Source organism: Daphnia magna, linkage group LG4 (assembly GCF_020631705.1).
Source record: "Daphnia magna isolate NIES linkage group LG4, ASM2063170v1.1, whole genome shotgun sequence".
Classification (NCBI taxonomy): Eukaryota; Metazoa; Arthropoda; class Branchiopoda; order Diplostraca; family Daphniidae; genus Daphnia; species Daphnia magna.
Window position 1 is genome coordinate 11,843,961 of NC_059185.1, and position 24,714 is coordinate 11,868,674.

Below are 24,714 nucleotides of genomic sequence, written 5' to 3' on the forward strand. Positions count from 1 at the left end.
TATTCAGCGGATCGAAAAGGGATGAAGCCACCAGCGAATTTCCACTCAGCTAATCGAAAAAAAAAATTCCAGTCGTTACCTGTGCAGCTCAACTCAACTATGCACAGCCACGACCACTCTCGAGTTAAGTATACTTGTTGATCATCCATTCATTTTTCAGCTTTTTGATGACCATTTAATATTTTTTCGTTTTTATGTTCATTCAGGGGGGGGGGATTTCAAGCACAGCTGTTGAAATTTGGCGAAGAAAGTGGTCGGAATCACCTTCACCGTTTGCGGATGCCAACGAAAATGGTGTCGTTTGTCCAGCATCATGGGGGCAGTTTTGGCGATTGTTTGTTATCCTATCGTTGCAGTCTAAGCTGACGTCGACTCTGCATTTTCGATCGCTGGTTCTGTGCGTAAGGTCATCGACGTCGTGATGGCCATCTGTCAGCTGCGTCAAACCGAAATGTGGATGGTGTCATTCAGGTAAATAAAACAAGAAAAAGCTTTTGTCGGCGACGTCGACATCGTAGATGCAGTGCTAATCCAACTTTGCGTGTACAGAGAAACGATGATCCATCCGCCCAACGAATACAAAGCCATTGCCGTTACGAAACAAAAAATGTGTTGAACAATTCAAGGCTGATAATTCCATGGCTCTTCCAGTTGATCAAACGGATTCTCCATCCTGCTGTCCTTTGTAAGTCTTTGGGTTTTTCGTCTCGTTGGTTATTATTCACTAAATCAGCTGTGAACTTTAGCGGAAAGTCGTACTTTTCCACTAGATCTAAAAAGGAATCCCTTCGATCGTAGCCCGTGAGCTCAGACTTAAGTCACGAAATTTTGAATTCTGATATTTTGTTTTCTATTTTATTTTTATTTTTTGTTTTTTTTTATTCGATGCGTTTAGCATTGCCCTCGTCTGGCCGGGGTCGAAGTATTCAGACATTTTTTTATTTTAAGGTTTTTATGGTTTCGCGCCCCGTCCCGCTTTGACATTGCTACGTCTTCCGGTTGAAATGCGTTCGTGAATCCCGAATAATCTTATCCTTAGGCGCCCCCCCACTGCCGTCGTGCTATTATTTCCTGTCAGCTCAGGCGCCTCTTTTTTTTTTTTTTTCATTTACAATTTTTTAATTTTTCTTGTTTTAGAACGGAATTCCAGGGAATGACGAAGGGGAAACAAACAAAATGGGAAAGAGAAAGGGATCCATTTTTTTTTCTTTCTAGGAATGAAAGCAAAAACTATTTCAGAGTCGATTCTATGGAGCATTGTCAATTAATGTACAGGTACAGAAACGATGGGAAGCTTGTTATTGTTGTTTTGCCTGTTTTATTTATGTTATTTTATTTTTTTGCTTTTTTTTTGTTCCCATTGCTACTTGAAAAAGTCAACCGGCCGGAGCACGTTCACGTCAATTCGTGTCCACTTGACGTTTCATATTTCCTATCCCTAACAACAGTTCCCTGACTCCTTTCTCTTTTTCACTTCTATTCACTCCTTTTTTTTTTTTGCCTCCCTCTCCCATTTTCTTCTTCTTCTTCTTCTTCTAGTTAAGGTTGTTAACATTGATGTCGAGCTGGTAGATGAAAGCAACTTTGCGTGGGATCGTCCAATTTCGGCCTATTGTCGGTGGCGGCGCTTTTAAAAAAAAAAAGAAAGAGAGAGAGAGAGACCGTACGTGTGTGTGCGTTCTCGACTAGGGCGGGTTCATTCGCTTCGGCTAATTGTTTTGTTTTGTTTTTTTACAAAAGAAGAGAAAAGCAGCAAGGAGATTAGAAGTGCACAGCGACTTGTGTAACGTGACACCCACACTTGCGTGGCGCCCGTCCCCTACGTGGCGATAGCGGGGGGGGGGGACGATTTTGAGGGAAACCAAATGAAGGGGAGAGAGAGAGAGTGAGAGAGTTTTCCTTAAACTTTGTCGGATAAAATGTTTTTATTTTTGGTTAATGATTTGTCGGGCTTTGGGTTTTGGTCAGAAGCGAAAGTGTGTAATGGAGTTTACACACCATTGTTGTGTTTTTTTTTGTTTTTGTTTTTACGGCGGTGCTTAATCGAAATGTGAAGGAAAGGGAGGGTTGGTCAGGTGGGGTTGGAAAAGGGAGAATGAAATGGTGAGATTCAGTCGTTTGCGGTCGTGATTTCGCCGTGGACAAAAATCAATTGAAATTTGGTGTATGATTTTATTCGCATCGCCATCGTACTTGCCGGTGGTGGTTTAATTGATTAGTGACTTGATGAGAAGGGCTTTCGTACGAAAGGTTTTATTTTTGGGGGGAATTGAAATGGAAACGGAAGACTTTGGAGGGATGGCGATACGTTGAGCCAATTAGCCAAGTACCGGTTTTCGTGTGTGTGTGTGTGTATGTGACGCGCTCGCGTGTGTGTGTGCACACACACCAGCATAGAAGCGCTCGATATCTAGGGCTTTAACAAAATGCCAATCGGAAGAACCCGATCTCCTTTTTTATTTCAGTCACGATATTTTTTTCTTTTCTTTTCTTTTGCTTCTCGGTTCCGGGACCTAGAAACGCGTCCACTGTGTAATCGCCAAGCCCCTCCCCCCCTAGCCCACCCCCGATACACGTAAGAAATGCCAAGCCAAATGTTAGCGCGTACAAGACGCGATGCAAAGACGTTTTGAGGACAGCCGACATTTCTTTATTTGGCGATGGCTTTTGTTTTTTTATTATTATTATTTGCCCAGTGGATTGACTCGTAACAGAAACACTAGAAAGAATCAGACAGTTTCTCTTACCATCTTTGATTATTTTAGGGTTTTTTTTTTAACTCGATGGGGCCGTAAAAAAAAAGGAGTTGCGTAGGTGAAAACAAAAACTCCTTCATTCATTTTGCAAATGTATTTTTTTTTTAAATGGTCTTTGCTCCGGCCTTCTCTTATTTGTTAACCGATTCCCACCCTTCCCTTTCATTCATTTTATCAGAGAGATTGCGAAACATTTCGAAATGGTGTAACTCGACGTTTAAACCCCCCCCCCCCCAGTTGCGTCATTGATTAAGAATTTTTTTAAATATTTTCATGCGAAAAACTGAATCACAAATTCGTGCGGCAGTTCCGGCTTGCGCGAATTCCAATCCAAACGTTTGATGATTTAAAAAAAACAAAAAACAAATGAAATCGATGATATGCACGACGCGGTTTCAATGTCCAGCCCGTACGCGTATCAGGCAACATATGGAGGCGCCCCGATTACACAGAAGCAAACGAGACATTGGGACTTGCGCGAAAGAGCTCCTCCCATTTTTTTGGAATTTTTTTTTTTTTTAAAGTTCCTTTTTTCTTTTCTTTTTTTCCACCTTGTTACGCAGCTCCTCCGCCTCTTGCCCATTTTCCCACCTACCGCGAAACCCTCCCTTTACATACAGCAGCTGTGTGTGTGTGTATGTGTGTGTGTGTTCCTTGTATGTTTGGAAGCGCTGTAAAACGAAAAAGAAAAGGGCAGTGTAATAAGGGGGGAGCCAAAATAAGGAAAAAAAAAAGAAAAAGAAGAAGGAACATGCGAGAGACTCGCAAGTGCCCCGCAGTGAAACGACTGTACAACTAATACGGCGCAGGCAGTTGAATCTTTGCCGGACGACAGGTCGGACACACCTGAAAATCGATCGTCCTCATTTAGGACTTACGGGACGCGGCATCCGTAACATACTTTTTTTTTTTGTTTTTAAAAAACCAGAATTGTGCGCGCTTTTCTATTTTTGTTTTTTTTTTGGTTTTGTTTCGTTTCTCTTTCATTTTGAAATCAGTGTGAGTGAATTTTTTGTTTTCTTCTTTTTAGTTTCCACCTCGCAAAACGCACAGGCACCGGTCAGTGTCGTGTAAGTTCGGGACGTCGTATTATTATTGCCCCGAGGGCGTAGTAATCAAAGAAGAACAAATCTCGAAATGGCTACGACGGCGACATCGGAGCCGACGTGCAAATACGCCAAATATCAAACCACTAGATCAAGCGCCAGCGCCACAGGATATTTTGATCGTCCCAGGGTGAGTCCATTTTGTTTTTTGTTTTTTTTTGTTTTCATTTTTCTTTGCTTTTCTCATCGGAATTTTGTTTTGTGTGTGAGCGGGGGGGGGGGAATAGAAAAGTTGCGCAAGAAAAATGGTATCGCGTTGACACAGGTGCGCGCGCTGCCTGTGTGTGTGTGTGTGTGTGTGTGGATGATGCGCACACCTGCCACCAGTGCCGTGCGACTCTGAAAGACGCGCAACGGCGAGCAAATTGCATTGAATTCATTCGACGCTGTTTTTTGTTTTTTTTTCTGTCCTGTTTAGCGAATCGAGGGCGCCATTTGAAAATTTTAAAAAGAAAGAAAAAAAAAATCCTTGATTGGGAATCCAAGGAGTCTGCGCTTTTTTTTTTCAATGTGATTGATGCGTGGATAGATTTGGAGGGAAGAACGATAATGACAACGTGAAACGAGGCCAAGGCTTTGACGTTGATGCTTGTCATAACGTTTGCTTGAAAAGAGAATCGGCAATCATTTCTTTTTCCTACCCCCCTCCCAGTTGATTCTACAACGTATCCGCCCTATCCGTTTCGAGAGGCAAACATAACAAGGACGCCGACGTGTACGGTCACGTTTTGCTCGGTGCGTATATGCCGAAATCGATAGGAGTCTTGTTTAGCATCTTTCACCTGCGAGCTCAGGTGGAAGAAAAAAGAGCCACACACACACGTTCACGATTTGAAAACATAAAAAAATAATAATTGGTATTTTAAAACATTCATCGTCACGTTTCTTTTACCACTTTTTTGTTTTGTTTTGTTTTTTTTTTCCTCCCTCCAAGTTTCCGGTTTTTAACGTCGTCCTATTGTTTCACCCCGTGTTATGGATCATTTTCACGTGTGTGTGTGTGTGCGTATGCAAGATTGTAGCGTACAACACTTTGTACTACGTCGAGAAAAGAATGAAAGCATTTGTTAAAAAAAAAAAAAAAAAAGCAGCATCTTTAAAACACACAAATTCAAAATGGCGTTTAGTTGAATTTAATTTGATAAAAAAAAAGGTAGTGGTGCCAGCACGGTTGGAACCTTGTTCTGTTCACACCAAATCTAACAGGATCTCTTCTTATTTTGCACCGCTTGTTTTGTTTTGTTTTTTTCCTTGTGGATAGGTGTCGTCTGTTGAGAGGGCGGATTTGTTACCGAACGGTTCTTACATTACCTTGCGGCTTTTTATATAAATATATATTTTTTTTAATATGAAGAATGAAGCCGACCGTGATGATGAGTGCAGGTGTGTGTGTGTGTGTGTAGATGTGCGACAAGAATTCTTTTCCTCTCTTTTTTTTATGTTCTTTTCGCTATTTTGTCAATGTCGCAGAGCTTAAAAAAAAAAAAAAAGCGCGTCTGTTTGTGTGACTCATTTGAATTCCCCCCTCCCCAGTCGCCAATGCCGGCCGGGGGGAGGAGGACGGACGCTTAGTATTTATATTTATTATTTTTTTGTGCATCTGGTCTTGCGTCACGAAGAGATGTCTAATTAAATTAGATTGGGTGGCGGGATAATCATAAATATAAAATAGGAAAAGCTTAGTCATAGTTGGCGGCCATCTTTTTTTTCCCGTTGAATAATTCTTGGTCCTATTGTTGCGTATTATTATGATTTTATTAGCATTAAAAAATGCGAAGAGGAAATGCGTGACAACACTTGGTAGACGAATAATACATGAAAGCATGGCGTTTTGAGCCCCGCGTGATCCGACTGTTAGGACCTTGACATTGGACAATGTCGATTTGAAACGAAATGAAGGAGATCTAGAATTCGAAACTGCCATCGGCCCACGCGCTTCGCAACTCTTTTCTTTTCTTTTGATGTCCTCTTTGTGCTTGTGTGTGTGTGTGTGTGTGTCCACCATCCGCAACGCATTCCGACATTAGCCGCGACTTTGAATGTAGTTCTATTGTAATAAGAGATTTTGTTCCGTCACGACATGAACGACTGTCGTCCGTCCTATTTTTCATTTAAAAAATCAAAAAGAAAGAAAGAAAAGGATTGACATAAAGCCCTAAAGGGAAGCTAAAGCCTCTCATGGGGGGATCTACCCCTTCAGGTACGCAACTGGAATCGACCGAATGACGTCCTTTTTCTAAATTCCAGGGATTTTGTTTTTAGGGGGAAAAAAAAAACTAAAATTCCCCTGGAATTCGATTTTGAAATGATGCGCACCTTTTTTTCTGATTTTATTACCTTTGGGAAAAACAAAAACAAAAAACTTGTTTGCCAGACTGGTGTAGGCGCCAGGTGACCTCAGAATTAGAACGAACAAAACAAAACAAAAGAAAATGCCTAAAATGCCTTTTTGGAAGTTATCCCCCAGTTAATGGGTCGAGAGTTATGTCACACGCGAGTAAGCGACACAATGGCGGAGGATGCCCGAAGGACGACAGTAGAAGGATATACACGTAACCTTTTGATGGGGGGGGTGTAGGGGGTGTAGGGGGTGGATCGTTTTCCACCTGGGGGGGAGAAGGACGTGAGATGCGCGCTGATGTGACGCAAATCGTTGCACACAATTCCCCGCAGTTCCATTGAAGCACCGCAACACAACTCCCCAACTCCCTGCGCACCTGAAAGCCAAATACCTCCCACCTTCTCTCTCGTGTGTGTGTGTCTGTGTGTGTGTGTGTGTGTGACGAGTTTGACGTTGTTTTTCTTTTGAATCGGCGAGAGGAAGGTTTGTGAACCTTGCGACCTTTTCAACGCCCGTCGGTTTCTTTCTTTTTCTTTTCTTTTCTTTGGGTTTGTGGTGTGGTTTTACACCCGTCTTTCGTCACTGTTTCCCCCCATCCCATCTCTCTCTCATGAGAATGAGAATTTGCATGTCTCGGTGCAGTTTGGTCTCGAAACGGAGACGGTTCAGTTCACCTTTGTCTTTTATCCCTCTTTTGTTAGATTTGTTTATTTTCAAAGAAATAGAGTCCGTCTTTCTTCGAAAAAATGAGTCCAAAATAGACACGGAAAAGATTTAAAAACAAAAAAAAAAAGTAAGGGGGTGGGGGACGAAATTTTCGATGGATTTTGCTAATTGATTTGGGTTTTTTTTTGTTGTTGTTGTTGTTGGTACGACGTTGCGATGGATAAATTGGAAATGGTCGTCATTCGACGTGCGAGTTACGCCGTAAGTTTTGACAATTCTTAATTATTTTTTGTTATTATTATTATCTTTTTTTTTAAAAGAAACTGTTTGAAAATGTCGCACTAAAATTAGCGGCCAATTTGACGGACATTGTGCCGGTCGAGTGGTGAGGTACTCTCAACCAGGGGGCAGCACATTTCAAAAACTAAAAGAGTACCCCCATTCGAAATGGTTACCACCACCTCCTACTTTTGATAAGATAAACAACAACTTTGAGTTGCGTGTTTGAGATTTGTCTTTTCGAAAACAAACATTTCACTTGACCAGAAGTAAACACAAAACAAAAGACGATTGCGTCCTTTTTTTTTTTCCAGCCGTTTTGTTTCTTGTGGTGGGGGGTTGGCCGGTAGAGAAAAAAAAAAAAATGTCTTGTGATAAGAAGAGAAAAAACAAAACAAAACATTTAGGAGAGAGAGAGAGAGAGAACGATGACAATGACAACAATCTCTTTTGGATGTAACGAGGAAGTAGGCCAACGATGATGGGATACGATGCTCCCGTTTTTGTTTTGTTTTGGTCGGTTGTGTGGAAAGAATAAAGAAGGGGATGGGACGGGCGGTTGGAGAAGGAACTGAACTAAAAGAAAAATGCGTGAGTCTCATTTCGTGATGAATGGGTTTCAAAAGAAGAAAAAAAAAACAGAACAGAATAAAAATATGTTTTTTAAAAAATGGGCTAATTTTAGGTGTTGAAAAAAAATAATAAAAATAGAATTTTTCTTATTTTTTTTAATGTGAGTGTGTGTTATACTTTGCGTGCTGAAAACACGTTTCGCTTATGCATAGAATTATAAGTGGGAGAAAAATGCGTGCGTTGCTTTAAAAAGAAGAAAAAGGAAAGATGCAGGGCGATGCAAACTCTCTCTTTATATATCGCGCCTTGTGCAAGTAGTAATGCCGATTTGGGATGGGCCGTTAGCTTTTTTTCTTTTTAAAAAAATTTTATTTGATGTGGGTCACACGCAGCCACGGTCTTATAAAACTCTGCATCAAATCGCTGAACATTGTTCTTATTTTATTTCATATTTTTTTCGCACCGGCACTGATTGTGTGTAGCCGCAAGGTTTCGCCCTTAAACATTTGCATATGTTTATGATTTTTACAAGACCGATACTTTGAAGAAGAAAACGAGCACAATGTGCAAAGGAAAACTAGTTTTTTTCATTCGAATTGTAAAACTTGAAATTTGTTTTTTTTCAAAGGCCAAAATGGAGGCGCCAAAATATGAACGACGTTGCGTAACCCGTTACTACGCCAAGAAATTATTTTACGGAGATGAATGAACATTTTTGTTTTTTAAATTTCTTCTTTTCCTCTTGTCCTATTTTTATGTACCACGTTATCGGTAGCTTTCATCAGCATAGTTATCTCTAAAAGAATGTACATCCCCTCCTCCCCTCCTTTGACACACACACACACAAAATCAAATGGCAATCGAAATCTGGTTTCACTCCAATTAACTCTGCTCGTTCCTCCGAATCGCATCGTTACGCGATTGGTTCCCTCTCTCTGATTGGATGGATCTTTCTCCGGATTTGAATGCGGAATTTCCATGGCATTGTGTTTGGGTTCATTTAATTTTTATTTGATTTGATTTAAAGATGGTATTAACCAAGCGTCTCTCGTTTTGTAGTTTTTTAAACACGGGAGGAACGTGTGAACGTTCCCGATCCGGGACGGGTTAGGCAACACGTTCCAGATCCTGAATTTGGGGGGAATTTTGAAATCTGTCCATCCATCTTTCTTTAAAAATAATTTTAAACAAAATGGCCGTTTTTAAAAAGGGGAATTTGCATTTGACGTCGGTGCAAGAAAAAAAAAGAATTTAACTTTTGATTTCCAATCGTGACATTTCCCCTTAAAAAATGCGTTTTTATTTTTCTTTCTCTCTTTTAATTTCGTCGAGATTAAAAAATAAATAAATAAATAAAAGGGGCGGAATGTATTTAGCTGGCAGGCTGAAAAAAGAAATGGTGACCCACATTTTTTTTTTTACCTACCCATGCGCGTTTCTGTTGTTTAGCCAAAGCCCAGGGGTAGAGAGTCATCACCAATCATCCGTCTTTCTTCTCCTTGTTCACAATCAAAAATCACAAATTCAAAAAGCGAAAACTTTCCCGCTTTACGCGCACCTATTGCCAAATCATTCGTTTTTGTTTGCCGATTGCCATACGTCGCCATTGTTTCTCTTTTTTAAAAGAGAGAGAGAGAGACGGTCGAAACCCAAAGGTGAACCCCAGTGCGCAACGCCAACTGTGCACGTTCACGCAAGACCTTATTCGTGTGTGTGTGTGTGTGTGTGTGTGTGTGTGTGTGTGAACGCGGTAGAGGTGGATGGCTCTTTCTCTTTTCTGTTGGCTCCTCAACTTTCACCTGAAAGCTCCTTTTTATTTTAAGGGGGTGGGGTGGAATCTGGGCAAGTTGTGTGACCCTCGAGGCGCCTTAGAAAATGCCTGGCGTTGTTGTTGTTGTTGTTGTTGAATATGTTTTTTCTTGTTTCCTTCCTGCTTTCTCCCGACGTCCATTTTTGGGCTGTGCGCCAGTAGAAACGAGCACGCGGCTCCATTTATCTTCACCGTATTTGCCGCGATTCACTTGCGGCCTATCGGATGATGTCGTTGCATACGTAATGAGGTGCACGCGGCAAAATGGCTGGCGACGATGCCATGCCCGCCTCCATCCAGTTGCTGTGTCGGACGAGGAATTGATTGCGCTCAGTTTTGAGTTTGATTTCCCGTGTTGCCATTGCGCGGGCAAATTTGAACGGCGCGAAATTTGAAATCCTTCATTTTGCGCTCGTGTGATGGCGATCTGAGAGAGGGACGTGTTAACTCTGAATGTTTGGCGACGAGTGAAAGGTTATTGAGTTTGCTGTTTAAGATTAAAATCAAAAATGGCGCAGGTTGAAACTGCTCGGCAGAGTCGCAGACAGCCCTGCGACTCTTTCTTTTGCTGGGCACGCACCAAACCATTTTCTCTTGTCTGCTTGTTTTGCTTTTTTTTTTATAGCTGGTATCCGAAAACTTCGCGGATCATTGCACTTTGTAGCGAGAAAGAAGGAAACATATTCGAGTTTCCCTTTTTTTTCTATTTATTTTTGACGTTGTTCCAGGCATTCCTCTAGGAGAAAATGGCTGCCAACGTAAAGACATTTATTTTTTTTTAACATACGGAAGTTGTAGGTAATCGTACAGGAGGAGGACAGTAAGAAAACAAAATGGAGGTTGTTATTCGGCCATCATCCTCAAGGCTTTTTTCTTTCTTGTTTGTTGTTGCGCAAAATGATTTCATTTTTAAAAAGAAAAAAAGAAATGCCTCAAACGTTTCTCTAGTGATTGGGCGTTGCCGGACGAGAATTTTTCTTGTAGCCAAAATGGAGGGAAGATTCAGTTGTGTACGTGCAACAATGTGCGATGAAGATGATGGGATAGCCCATCTGCAGAAAAGAAGAAGAGGAAGGCAGGGTGTCTCGACATCTTGTTTTTGTTAAACGCAGGACACGACAACCTCCCATCGTTTCTCACGCCGTGTCTATTGGCCTTGCCTTCAAACTTTTGCCTCGTCTTATTTGTTTTATTTATTTTGAAGGCTCAATGTTTTAAAGGTCGTAGAGCAAACGCAGTTGTCCGTCTCCATCTTGTTTTTCCACACTGTTTTTGTTTGTTTTCCATGTCGTCTGAAAGTTGGGATTTGTAAGAGAAGATTGTACAAGATGCCGTAATAACGGGATAGGCTTGTCAAATGTCATCTGGCGCCATTTTTCAAAATTGTGGCGCGTCTGCTTTGCATTTTCGTCGCAAGCTTTTGAGGATGACGTGCGACGGTTGGCACTTGTTTTGCTTTGATGGCCAGCCGGAAGTTTTCAATCCCTGCCGAGATTAAAGGATGATGGCATTTTTGAGAGAAAAAACAAACAAAAAGGCTTAGAATTAATTCAATTCAATTGTTTTGTTTTTAAAGAGAGAAACATGCGCTACATTACAAGAGTGCAACGGTTCAATTGACAAATGAAAGTCCCTTTTTTTTTTTTTTTTTTTTGCGGTTCTTCCGTTCATGCAAACCCCCCACCCCCCCTACAGCCTTACCTTCTTTTCTATGTATGGAACTTGAAATTTAAAAAAAAAAATTCAGCCAAGCCAAACGCGAAAAAGAAAGAAAAAAACATCAGATGTTGTATCGTCACGGTACCTGTTTGATTCGTATGACTTGGGGGAAAAAAAAAGAAATTATCTAACGGAATTGTCTGTTACACCTTTTCACTTATCTTTTATTATTATTTCACTTTTCCTTTTTTTTTTTTTAATTTATTTTAGAGGGGAAAACTAAAAATAACCAAGCACCGATAGTTCCGTTTTCTTTGATCGAAATTGACGATGGTGTTATCATTTTGGCAGAGAGAGAAAGAGAGGGGGGGGGAAGGGAAGAGCGCGGTACTTGAATGCAATCAACGATCCTTTTCTTTTCTTTTTCTTTTTTATTTTTAAACTTGTGATGAGGAAACTGAACAAAAATAATGTGAGGCAGTTAACGTTCTGTGGTATCATCGACGCGTGCAAAATGTTAATTGCTACCTGCAAGGGGGGAGGGGGGAAACCCCAAAAGATGATGAAACGCAAATGTTTTTGTTTTTCTTTTGAATTCGAATGGCACGTTGATTGAGAACAAGGTGATTCACGTTCGTTTTAATAATTGTGCGACTTGAATTGATCGAGCGCGATGATGCAAATAATGGCGTGATTGCGACGTGACGAAATCACGTGAGGCCCAGTTCTCACTATCGGCCATCCGAACGCGTTACGCCTTTGCAATGCCGTCGAGAAAAGTTGGCCAACACGTCAAGGTGCCATTGCCTATGTTAATGAACTTTACAGGCCACCTGATGGCGTCCTTCCTTATTTATTTTCAGAGAAAGAGAGAGAGCAAAAAAAGAGAGAGTGAAGAATGTTGTGTGTAAACCGTGTTTTTTTGATGAAGATGCCTCCAGGGTTGCATTTTTTCAAGCAAAGAGAACACTGAAAAACGATAGGACTTGTAAAACAGTTGTAAAAATGCGCGTTAATTTTCTTTTTTTTCTTTTTTTCTTTTCGGTTTTGAATGATGATATGTGCGGATGTGTTTTATTTTTTATCTTTTTTTTTTAATTCTTAAATTCTTGCGGCGGTTTTTTTCCGGTTCTGCAGCAGCAGGCGGTTGGTGATTGCCCACCGGCTTGCGCGCTGCGGACTGCACACCTTGCGTGTGTTGTCGAGTTTGCGCAGGTGGGTAGGAGGAGCTTCTCATTTTTTTTTCTTCTATGCCCTTCATAGATTTAAAAAAAATTATTTTTCATCCCCCCAAAAATCTGGAATGTTCTATTTTTTTAAATAATTATTTGATCCATTCCAATTAACGTGTGGATTAATTAATGCGATGAGGTTCGTGGAATGGCCGGTGTCTTCATCGTCGTCATTAGCACAATTCCTTGATTTTTTTTTTCTAATGTCATTAAAGCAGATGATTGACCTTGTTCTGATTTCTGATCAAAGACATTTCATTTTTTTTTTTTCGTTTTCAAAACGTATTTATTTCTGCGCATTATTATTATTATTATTATTAATTGTTTCTATTTAGTTTGCGTTAATTGTCGTGGGAGAAACGCGGATGGCAATGCCGTTCCAAATCGTTTCATTCGTTGCTGAACCCTATTTTTTTTTTCTCCATTCCTTTTCTCTCTCTCTCTCTCTCTCTCTCTGTCTGTGTTAGGGGAGTTATTATATAGCTCTCTCGACGTAATAATAAAAAAACGAATGCCCGAGGCTATTCTCTACCTGTGTCCCCTCCCCTTCCTCTGTGCGTTTTTTTTTCTTTTTATGTCTCGCGGGAAAAAAAAACTAACATAACAACGAACAAGAGAGAAAGAGAGAAAGAGAGAGAGAGACTATGGTGGGGGGGGTTGGCGGTGGAGAAAAAAGAGTCTCTTCCTCGCGCAACGAACAGCTATCACGCCAGTCCAACATCGACCGCTGTCCGGGACAGCAGCAAGTTCGGAGAACTTGTTTTTAAATTTACGAAATTGCGTTGCTTCTTTCTTTAAAAAAAAAAATATCAAACAGTTTCGTTGCACGATTTTAAAAAAGGAAACGGTTTATAAACGAACGTTGTGACCCGACATTGACAACATTTCGGTTTGAACTGAGAGGCCATTTTGAAAACCCCCCAAGAAAAATCGAGTGACACCCTAGTGACAATTTATCAAACATTTTGTGTGTTGAGCTTTTTCATTTCCTATCGAAGAAAAAACAGTTTCTGAACTTGACGTACCCGTTTGGGTGTGTGTGTGTGTGTGTGTGTGTACGTACGTGTGTTGTGGGGTTTTTCGTGACTGGGGTGAACTCTCACGTCCTCGTTTTTCTTTCCTATTTTTTTTTGTTGTTTTGTCTCGAACATCAACGGGATTTTTTTTTTTTCAACTTTTACGTGTCGTGTGTGTCTGTGTGTGTGTGTGAGTTTTATTTGGAATTATCCGGTATCGAAAAAGGGCTGGACAAGGGGATAAAAGAATATCTTATTCGATGACAAAGAGAAGCCAAAGTTTAAATGGCGGAATTTAAAGAATATTAAAAAATAATTCAAAGGAAGGGAGAAGTAAATAGTTGCGAGTTTGATCGGTGGAGAGAAAGGATCACGACGTCGGTGCGTTGATTCCGGAAATAGCGCACCAACAACATCATGGCTCACGTCGCCATATTGAAAGCCCATAATAAAGCCTACCATCGGGTACAGATGAATAACCATTTTCTTTTTAACATTCGCTTTGATATTTTTTTTTATTTATTTTTTTTTTTGGGTTTATGAATAATTTTTTTTTTGATTTGGAAATTTGATGTGGATAGGAAAAATAGACTTTTTTTTCTTGATTGATTTCATTTAAAAAAACTTAAAAATTCTGACGGTTGGTTTGATGGATTGGTTGTCACACTTAAACTAATGGATTTCTTTTTTTTTTTTTTTTGATTTTCTTTTTGATTTTAGGGCTCGGATCCGAGAGCCGCCACATGCCGGTCGAAACTGCAATCGAAAAGGGCCAAATTGAATCAAGAAATCAACAAAGAACTTCGTTTGAGAGCCGGAGCTGAGAACCTTTTCAAGTAAGTCAAATTCTTTATTTATTTTGTCTCTCGTCTTTTAATTTCAATTATTATTTTTTTTTCCTATTTCACAAAAAAAAAAAAAAAAAAACTAAAAAGATTTTCTCCTCCATTTGAGTCGTCCCCCAAAGAGAAAATCTTTGGTTTTTAGCCATTCAATTTGTTCTTCTTTCGCCGAATTTTTTTTTCAATTGTTGTGTTACATTTTTTCTTCTTTTTTTTCTGGAGCATCCGAGATTTCTCTCTTGGTAATTCTCTTTTGATTATTGAATCGGTACCTTCTCCCACCTTGCGTCCTTAATTTTCTAATGGAGAAATTCCACCAAAGTTTTATGCTAAAAAAAAACAAAAATAGGAGAATCCCAAATCACTCGAGCGCAAATTTCATTGCAAAAACCAATGGGATCAAATGACGTCCCACTTGCGTCACGTCTCGTTGGACAACTCGCCAATTTATTTTTATTTATTTTTCCTATTTTGGCCAACCGTTCCGGCCTTCCCATCTGCCCGCGATAATAAATCCGTCGCTACGATGACGAGCTCGTCGTGGTTTAACTCGATGCACCTGGGGTTTTTTCTTCTTCTTCTTCTTCTCCTTCTTTAATAAGTTCATTTTTTTGTTGTTGTTGTTGTTGGACAGACGAACCGCAAGAGGGCTTTTCTTTAATCTGCTCACGCCGGAACGAGACTCTTATTTTATTTTTGCCACGTCCCGACTTTTTTTTTTTGTTTTTTTTTGGGGGGGGGGGCAAAGGAAAATGAGACGGTCGGTTTGTTTGTTTGTGTTTGTTTACCTGGCGAACACGATTTGCTTTCCAAGGTCGTTGTTTGAAACAAATCACCAAAAGACCCAAACGCACATTCAAAAAATAAAAAAATAACTCGGGGATCCGCCGCTTCTTCATCATTGAAATTGCCACCGGATATGCAAATTTCAAAAAAAAAAAAATATTGGCGGCAGCAATTTTGGAAGGTGTTGAAACTTGAATCCGATTCATATTCACGATGGTCTGATAGCAATTCATAGGGGTGGGCGATGTGATGCGGGAGCTGCTGACGCGTGATTTGAAAGTTTGATTTTGTTAGTTTTTATATATTTTATTTGTGCCTTTTTTATTTGCCGTGTGAAACGGCAGGTATTTGACCGTTTAATAGGGTCCGTTCAACTTCCTTTTTTCTTCTTTTTCTTTCATGGAAAAATACAAACGCTGACCGTCAGTTTCACCCCAGTCCCGAAAACTGGCGATGATTTTGATTGCTTCCCCCCAAAAAAAAAAAATTGTGGCTATTATTATTGGCGTGTGTTTAATAGCGTCTGCCGGATTTTTCTCTTTTTTTTTTTTTCGCACGGCTCACCGATCCCATCGATATTCAATAGCCACGGGGCAGCCATCATCAGCAGCCGGTGGTGGTGGTGGTTGTGTTGGCAATCATCTTTTGGTGGAGCAACTGCAATCATTCGGACAACATTAAGAGTAGTGGGGAAAGAGGGGAATAGAACTCGGCGTACAACAGTCTGGTGGGAATCGTTTCTTGTTGTTGTTGTTGTTGTGTATCCTAAAAAAAAAAAAACCATCGTCCCGTGCAATTTAACAAAAAAAAAAAAATCAAATTTCTCACGTTTGGGAAAATTTCAGTAAAGGAGAAACTCCTAAAAACCTTTTTTTTTTATTGAAGATGTTCCAGACGGCTGGTATTCCATGATACGTTCAAATCGGTGTAATGTTATATTTATAGAAATCATTTTTTTTTGTTTTTTTGTTTGTTTTTTTTAAACGTGGGGAAGGAAGTGTTTGATAAAGGGTCGATGACGGCAACGCTGCAATGCATCCCGTAAAAACGTTTCAAACATTTTCTTCTTCTTTCATCTACTGGAACACGTACTTCCATGTGTGTGTGTGTGTGTTGATAAGCGACGCTATCCGGCCTCCTGCGTGAGGACGGAGAAAGAAAGTAGTCGTTTTTGTTGCTGTTGTTGTTGTAAAAGATGGCCGACACGCGTAAGAAACACGTACGCATTGCTGCGTGGCAGGGTGAGACGTGTGTCGTTTTAATTCCACGGCTTTCGGAATGCGAATTGAATTGTTTTAAGCGCTTCTTTTTCTCGAGAAAAGAAATTTTCGCAGGTGAAAACAGGATTCGAACAACAACAACAACAAAAGTGATAAGGCGACGATGCCAATCTTCGTTTTCTTTTTTTTGTGGAAAATCTGAATTTCGTATGCGTGTCCAGTTGATTGCAATTTGGCACGAAATCCGGGGCTCTTGCCGGCCCCAAAATTGTTTCAAAAAAACACCTGAGGACGAGACATTTTACGTATTGCGCAATGACGATGCCCAAATAATGGATTGGTTTTCTTTCACGTTTGAAATTGGCTCTGCTCCATCAAATAATCATCGACTTGCAGAGGGAACCGAATGTGAGAAGAAACTTTTTCTTTTGTTTTATTTTTATTTTTTCGGTTGTTGTGTTAGTTCCAGTTTCTACCCCCTCCCCCCCTTTCTTGCGAAGTGTTTGAATTGAATAGACGCTCAAAGAAATCAGGTGAAGAACATGAAAATCAGCGTGTGGTCCACCGACTCCCCCCCAAACCATCATTTTTTTTTCAATTTCCACCTGCAAAAATGCAGAACCTGCTAGTTCTACATCTAGTTCACAAATCGGCCTGGATTTCGGTTTGTTTTGTTTGTTTTTTCTTACAAGAATTTGTTATCCAATCGTCATTGTATTCGTTTCAAATCAAAAAGTTCATTGTGGCGATATTTGTTCGCATTTAGCGCCGCATCCGATGCCATTATGAGACGGAAAGTCGGCCACTTAACCACACCGCAAGATTTTAGTCTCTTCCTTTCTCTCCTTTTCGTTGTGTTGTGTCCCATGGCCGATAATCGCCGATGCGCTCCGCCTGCCCACATCGGATCCGACCATTTTTTTCCGTGGCTCTTCGTTGTTGGATCCCGTTGATTGCAATAGCCTCCCCTCCTATCGTCTTTTTATTTTTTATTTTTTGAAAGTGTCTATTGTTGCTGTTCTCGTGTCAAATGTGTTTACAGTTAACCTAACGTTTGATGTGTTGTATTCGATTCCACCCCACAAATAAAATAAAAGGGCGACGAGCAACAAGAAGCTGCGCGAGACGGTCTCGCTCGAGCTGAGCTTCGTCAATTCCAACCTGCAGCTGCTGAAGGAGCAACTGGCCGTTTTGAACAGCTCGGTCGAGGTGTACCAGGGCGATCAGCATGGCGGCCTCAGCCACCACATCCCCATGATTCCGCTGGGCCTCAAAGAAACGAAAGAAGTGCCTTTTCACGATGCCCTGCACGTACGTTTGCGTCATCTTCCTCGCCTTTGTTTGATGTCGATTACATTTTCAATTTTAATTTTATTGATTGGGCAGGAGTTTATCGAAGATCATTACAAAGACAAAGCGGACGATTACGTGGAAGCCATTGCCGAGCTGTCCGACTTGCGACAGGTATATGCAATGTGGATAACTAGAGCAACCTCTGAAAACTTGTTTATTGGGGTCATTGGCTTTTCTTGTTTTTGTTTTTTCTTCTTCCTGTAATGATCCTCTTCAGAATACGGAATTCAAAAGGGGAAAATTATTTTAAAAAAAAGGGCCAAGACAAATAATTTTAAAAGTTTGTTTTCGTTTTTTTTGTTGATAACCAGGCCATGAGGACGCCATCGAGAGATGCCACGGGCATCGGTCTGCTCTACGAGTACTACAATCAGCTCTACTTTTTCGAGCGTCGTTTCTTTTCACCCGAACGCGGCCTCGGCGTCTTTTTCGACTGGTATTTTTTATTTAATTTTAATTTTAATTTAATTTAATTTAATTTTTTTCATTTATTTTTTATTTATTTATTTATTTTATTTTATTTATTATTATTATTATTATTATTATTATTATTATTATTATTATTATTATTATTATTGTTTTTACACACACCTTTCATTTTGTGCACGTGCATCGCCATTGTCCGATTTTTATTATTATTTATTTAATTTAATTTAATTTAATTTAATTTAAATTTTTTTTTTTTTTTGAAATGTCTTGCAATACGTGAGGGTGAGTTGTGCAATTTAGAGACGGACGTGTTCCGCTCCCGTAATCATTTAAGATCTATGGGATATGAAGCCACAATTTTGTATTCGGACATTCAGCACAGAAATGAGGGGAAATAATCACGAAAATCAAAATAAGAATTGGAGCGTAACACATCTGCTGCATGACGGGGGCCACTATTTTGCATAATCTGTTGCAGACGAATTGTTTTATTTATTTATTTATTTTTTGTTTTTAAGCCTTGATTGATATCTTCTTTAGTTTAATTTTGTGTTGTTGCTCTTTCGTTGGAATTTCATGTCCTCATTTATAACGGCGACGCGGATGTTGAGGTTTCTGTTGGCAAGACGAGGGCGACGGGGGGAAAGGAGAACACCTTCATTTAACTTGACTTGCTTGACTGACTTTGATTCAATTTCTAGGTTTGATTCTTTGACGGGAGTGCCCAGCGCCCAGCGGACGGTGGCCTTTGAAAAGGCCTGCGTCCTGTTCAACCTGGGGGCCTTGCACACGCAGATCGGGACGCGGCTGGAACGCGGGACGGGCGAAGGGCTCGATGGTTCTGTGGATAACTTTTTACGAGCAGCTGCCGTTTTTCGTTTCATTGTCGACAATTTCACGAACGCACCGTCAATGGACTTGGCCCCGCAAGTGCTCGAGGCTTTCATCCTGCTCATGATTGTAAGCCCTTTTTATTTTTTATTTCTCTAGGAACAAAACAGGGCAATTGCTTTTCATTTTGTTTTTTTACACATCAGCTGTTTTGACTCGTTTTTTTGTGTTGCATAACAGGCCCAAGCTCGCGAGTGTCTTTTCGAGAAACTGTTGTTGAGCTATCGAGGTGACTCTGCTCCTGCCCAGGATATCGACGCCTACCTGGAGCAAGCCCAAGAGGCAGCCGAGGTAAAAAACTACTTGATTTTCATCCTCTTTGAATTGTGCCGAGCAAATATGAGATCAATTAGTTAAAGTGTGTGAGTTGAACCCGTGCTCACTAACATGGCAGAGCCACGCACGTATGTGAGTGTTCCATGGTTGCCATTTGTGTTGGTCAGAAAATGTTGCAGCCAAAAGAAGAATCGCAACGGTCGTGACTTCCAATTGTGGGGATAAGGAAATCAAAAAAAAAAATCAAGCATTTCAATCGACGATTTGCATAAATTTTTATTCATTATTATTTTTTTTTAAATCAACCTTGGCTGTTTCATTTAATATTCCATCAGTTGTGTTCCATGATTTAAAAAAAAAATTAATTTCTTTTATTGATTTGTAAATCTCGATTTGTAGTTGTCGGAGTCTTACCATCGCGTCTACGATGCCCTTTCGATCGAATTGGTCAAGGATTACGTGCCCGATTCGTGGATTGCGCTCGTCCAGGTCAAGAGCCAATACTACAAGGCGATGGCTCACCAGCTGGTGGGCTCGGGTCTGGTCGCCGGCATCGACGGCCGTCCGTTGAGCCTCAAGACGAAAGAGACGCTGACATTTATGTACAGCGAAGATGAACGGACGAACGGCGAACCCAATTTCGCCGGCCATTCCACCGGCAAACCGACCAAAGAGAAAGTCAGCACCATCATCGATATCCGAGTACCGAAAAACGATGCCGAACAGCTCCAATTAGGTGCGTCCATTTTTTGTTTAATTTTTTGTTTCTGTTTTTCATTAACAAATTGAATTAATTCGTGTGAAAATAATAATAATAATAAGAATTTCGTCGAATGAAAGACTATCGATGTGGAAAAAAAAGAAATGAAAATCATCAAATTGGGAACGAAATTCAACTAAAGGGAAAATCATTTCGCAAACACTTTCGCCTTGCGCGTTCGTGAATGAATTGCATCGGTCAAACATAGTCCCCGCCTGCGTCAAATCGAACGTCCTTGTAAGAACTTTCCCAACTAAAAAAAAAGAACCGATCCATCAATTTTCGAGAAAAACCCAAAACAAAAAATGTGTGAGGCCAACGTTAGTGTTGGGCTATTCAGAGCGGGAATTTTCAAACAAATTTCGAAATGCCGTGCGAACGCGCTGCGTGTATCGGTTAGAGTTTCGTGTTCTCATGTCTTTTGTCTTTTGTTTTATTTCTTGTGGGATGGGGGGTGTGTGTGTAACCGACAGGTTTGAGTCATTTGCGCGAATCGGTGCTGTTGCACGAAGAGAGCCTGCGGCTGCAGCGCATGTGCCGTGATTTGAAGAAACGCGACCACCTGTCGACCTTTTTGCGACGCGCTCACGACGCCGCCCTCAGCGCTTACACGCGGGCCCTCGGAGACGATGAGTTCGGCGAAGCTCTAGACCCTCCCCCCATTTTGGGTATGTACATTTATATCTTACCTACTTTTTCTTTTTTTTTGTGTGTGTTACTTCTGGCTCATTTGCATACGATTTTCCGGCGTTGCCAGTTGGTTTTTTTGAAAAAAAGAAAAATGTGTCCGTTAGTTCTTAATTAGTTTTCGGTAGCTGGATCATGTTTGATTGCAATGCATTCTTTCAGCTTTTACCGAACTCGATTTGATGCAGATTTTTTTTTTTTTTTCTTTGTCTTTTCTTTCGTTTGTTTAGAACCGGTACGGTTTGCGTGTAACATGTTTCTGATGACGATCCGCTAACAGCTGAGCCGATTAAATTTGACCGTATCGTAGTTTCAAAGTCAGTTTTTTTTTTTTTTTACATTTATTTGATGGCGAATAATTGAGTAGAAATCATTTGCGAAGGGCAGCGTTCAACGTTGCGTGCAATAATACAGGAGAAAAAAATAATAATAGAACAACCGCAATAGTTTTTTTTTCATCTCATACGTAAGAGAAATGTAACGTTAATGATCCCCTCTCGTCGTTTGTCCTTTAACGGTTGATTGGGAATTTTTCTTTTTATGATAAAACTACGCGTCCCTACTAAAAAATTGAAGAAAAAAAAAAAAGAAACGCCTTTGCGTGTGTACCCCGTATTATTTATTCATTTTTTTTTGTTATTTGAAAATTTTTCCTTGGCTGGTAACGGGATCGCACTTGGGACTTTGTGTCTCGCAGAAATAGGTTATCATACCCTCCAATTAGTGCTCCATATTGCAGCAATAATCATCAAGCTGTTTGCTGTTATGGCCTAGTTTCGTGCTGGATCGCGCCGGGGTGGTGGGAGTAGTACGAAAATGCTGATGGAATGAAGGGAAAAACAGATGAATAGCGCCCTTTGATTACGATTTATGTCTTTTTTTTAATTGGCATCCATTATTTTTTTTTTAATGTATTATATAGTTTTGGCCGTCTGTGGTCTGGTTTAGTACAATCTAATTTTATTTTTATTGCGTCCAAATGGATCAAGAAAATTTAATTTCAATTTGATTTATTTTATTTTATTTTTATTTATTTTTTAAATAAATGAATAGCGTCGACGAAATTGCAGCTGTCGTTCGGTCAACCGGATTTCGGTCAGCATCCAGTCGAAGATCTGTTTCGTGGGCTGGGTCCGCTGACTTTGTTCTCTGCAAAGCACAAGTGGAACCCTCCCCGATTGGCCCACCTGCGCAAATTGCACGACCAAGGTTTCGGATTCAGCGTTCGTGGCGACGGACCGATTATCATCGCCGGAGTCGATGGCGGTTCCATTGCTGATGTAAATTTTATTTCTTTATTTTCATTATTTTTATTATTTTTAAATATGTCGAATGCAAAATGGAAATCTGATTTGATCCAACAGTTGGCTGGAGTGAGGGAAGGTGACGTCATCATCGGAATCGGTGATGTGGACGTTAAGTGGTCCACACACGAAGAGGTCGTGTCGCTTATCAAACACGCTCGCAATGACCTCTCTCTCAAACTGATTCAGCCCGTCGAGAAACCAACCCAACCCTCTAAGGTATGCATATCCTCATTCAACATACGAATTCCTTGTTTTACTTTTTTTATCAATTGAATTGAATCATTTATTTATTTGATTTTATTTGTTTATTTTAAAAATAATAATCCCGAATTCCGTGTGCGTGTGTGTGTGGCGTTCATTTGCAGTCAATGATGAAAAGCATGGCCAAAACGTTGCCGGGCGGCCGTGGATCGACCTCGCCCACGTCGACGACCAGCTCCAGTTCGGGCGTGTCCTCGGCGGCGAGCCACAGTTTGTCGAACACGCTGGCCGGAAGGAGCAGCAGCTCGAAGAATAACAGCAAGAGCTGCGACCGGATACACGCCATCGGGCGTAACCTGCCGGGCGTCAGGCGGCGTGACAAGAGCCTCGATAGCCACGTCAAATACAGGACGGACGCCAAATCTTCCGGCAAAGGTCAGCCACACATTCCTAAAAGAAACGAAACGTGTTGACACATTTATTTTTATTTTATTTTTTAATCTTATCTCTTTCGTGTTTAAATAAGTCATTTTCTAACAAAACAAAACAAAAAAATGCCTTCAGGGGGAAGAAGTCGAGATAGGACCATCACTGGACGGCTTAGCCTGGCGGCCGATTTCTTTAATTTGAGCCTACACTCGAGCAAAGATCGAGATAGGACTGTCGACAGCGGCACGAGTAGCCAAACACGTTCGACGACGGCCGGAAGCCGGTTGACTTGGAATCCGTTTCGGACCAAGAGCCGCGAGCGCCAGAACAGCCACAGCCACCAGCAGTCGCACCATCACGCCATGATGGCCCTCAAGACGCCCTCTACACCGCCCGTTAGCGGCGAGGTCATCTGCAAGAACATCATTATGCGCTGATTGATTCACCTGGCCGTAAGACAAAAATTTCTTTTTCAAATACCGCGCCACTTTCTTTTTTTTTTTCTCGTTTTATTTTTTTCAAAAAAAAATTATATTTCAGATTTTTTTTTTTATTTCATTTTAAAGGCGGTGATGATGGAATATCCATTTTATATATAAGAAAGACGTATTATCCCTCATCTTTAAAAAAAAATCAGATGAGAATAAAGAAAAGAAAAGAGGAAACACCTGAGCGTGCCATATCGCGTACAGTATAAACGTGAATACTTTGACTTTAAATATTTCCTATCTTTTTCTCCTTTTTTTTTTTTTTTTTTGCTGTGTTTTTATGTGGTAAATCAGACAAAATATCTCTCCAAATATTTCGTTGAGACTTTCATATTATATAAATGTATAAATAATTGACTGAAGTTTTAAAAAATTCGAGTTTAAAAGAAATGAAAAAACAAAACAAAAAAGATTTTCGAATACGATGCGAAATGTGGAAGGTTTATGAAAAACAGGACTTGATAAACTACTTTAGTTTCTATCAATTTACGTCAATATTTTCCCAAAAAATTTAATAACCTTGCCCCTAATGTGTGTTTGTGTGTGTGTACAAAAGAGGATTGGATAGTTGTGCGAAGCAAAATGGATTCAAGAAATGACCAAATTTTTAAGTGTAGTCCACATCAATTTTTATTAATGTTTTTGGATTTCTAAACAGATTACTATAAACATTTAATAATTGACTTGTTTTAACCATAGCGTGGAAGACAAATTTTCTTTTGTATTAGTTGCCTCCTTGTTCCAAAAATTCTTCTTCTGATTCCATCATCTCACCCCCGAGCTCATTTTATCTGTACATTGTACACAATTGTGTGTGTGTGTGTGTGTGTGGCTGGACTGTGCTGCGTCAATAAACCAAAAAGACGAGAGATAAATCGAGAACGAGAAGCGAAACTGTAATCAAATCAAGCAAGTCGGGAAGAGGGAAACAAAAGTGAATTTAAAAAAGTGTTTCATTAAATTCAGGTGGTATCATTGAAGGAGGCAAACTCATTCAAATGATAATTAACAAGTGAATGGCAGTTGCTTGGCGCGGGTTGCAATTACGAAAATGGTTTGTATTTAACTGATGAAATTGTTGTCGTTTTTTGTTTTGTTTTTTAAAATTCGAAATCATAAAAGGGGGGAAAAAGAAGAAGACATTGAAATCTATTCTCTAAAATCCAGATTTGCCGGCCATCATGTTCTCGGCACAGAATCTCGGGAAATGGAATCCTTTGAGGAGAAACTCTTGGACGCCCTGTAGAGATTTCAAAACAAAAAAATGGTAAAACACGACGAATTAGAATTGAACAATTGATCTTTTTATTTGTTATTTTCAAAATTAATACCGAGCATCCTTCAATGCAGACAGAGAACGGCTGGAAGAGAATGTGGAATCCGGCGCAGAATCCACCCAACCAGAAGCCAACGAAAATGAGGATCAGGAACCACAAGATGCTCCAGATGAAACTACCTCCATCACCTCCTGCACCGCCGTTACCTTTACCTGCCATCGTCTTTGTTTTTCTATTGGGATGTCAAGTGGCGCCGCCCTGTCGGAAGAGAACGGAAAACAAAGGGAAACAGTTGGCTATAGCGTAACAGCTGCTTTTTGACAGCCTGGA

General features: G+C 40.4%; 1 protein-coding gene across 5 annotated transcripts; it reads left to right on the plus strand.

Annotated features, from left to right (window-relative positions):
- The first annotated feature begins 549 nt into the window (after window positions 1–549).
- Window positions 550–23,982, plus strand: LOC116920210 (rhophilin-2). 5 transcript variants are annotated; one of them, XM_045173096.1, is made up of 15 exons: window positions 550–685; window positions 3,787–3,992; window positions 14,159–14,274; window positions 17,384–17,597; window positions 17,673–17,750; window positions 17,951–18,075; window positions 18,770–19,028; window positions 19,140–19,250; window positions 19,635–19,971; window positions 20,469–20,663; window positions 21,736–21,962; window positions 22,047–22,205; window positions 22,355–22,625; window positions 22,755–23,071; window positions 23,186–23,982. In XM_045173096.1, exons 2-14 carry the CDS (start codon window positions 3,894–3,896, stop codon window positions 23,054–23,056), a joined length of 2,493 nt encoding a protein of 830 aa, XP_045029031.1. In that variant the 5' UTR covers window positions 550–685; window positions 3,787–3,893; the 3' UTR covers window positions 23,057–23,071; window positions 23,186–23,982. The 5 variants fall into 5 exon arrangements, with proteins under 5 accessions (XP_045029031.1, XP_045029029.1, XP_045029030.1 ...); XM_045173094.1 differs by lacking the exon at window positions 550–685 and adding an exon at window positions 3,493–3,648; XM_045173095.1 differs by lacking the exon at window positions 550–685 and adding an exon at window positions 3,563–3,688.
- Window positions 23,983–24,714: the final 732 nt, after the last annotated feature.

Excerpts from the sequence above, each read along its gene's own strand:
- LOC116920210 (XM_045173096.1), top strand. The coding sequence starts at position 3,894 with ATGGCTACGACGGCGACATCGGAGCCGACGTGCAAATACGCCAAATAT. Across the intron at positions 19,029-19,139 it reads CTTTCATCCTGCTCATGATT|GCCCAAGCTCGCGAGTGTCT; the intron begins GTAAGCCCTTTT and ends GTTGCATAACAG. Across the intron at positions 19,972-20,468 it reads TGCCGAACAGCTCCAATTAG|GTTTGAGTCATTTGCGCGAA; the intron begins GTGCGTCCATTT and ends TGTAACCGACAG.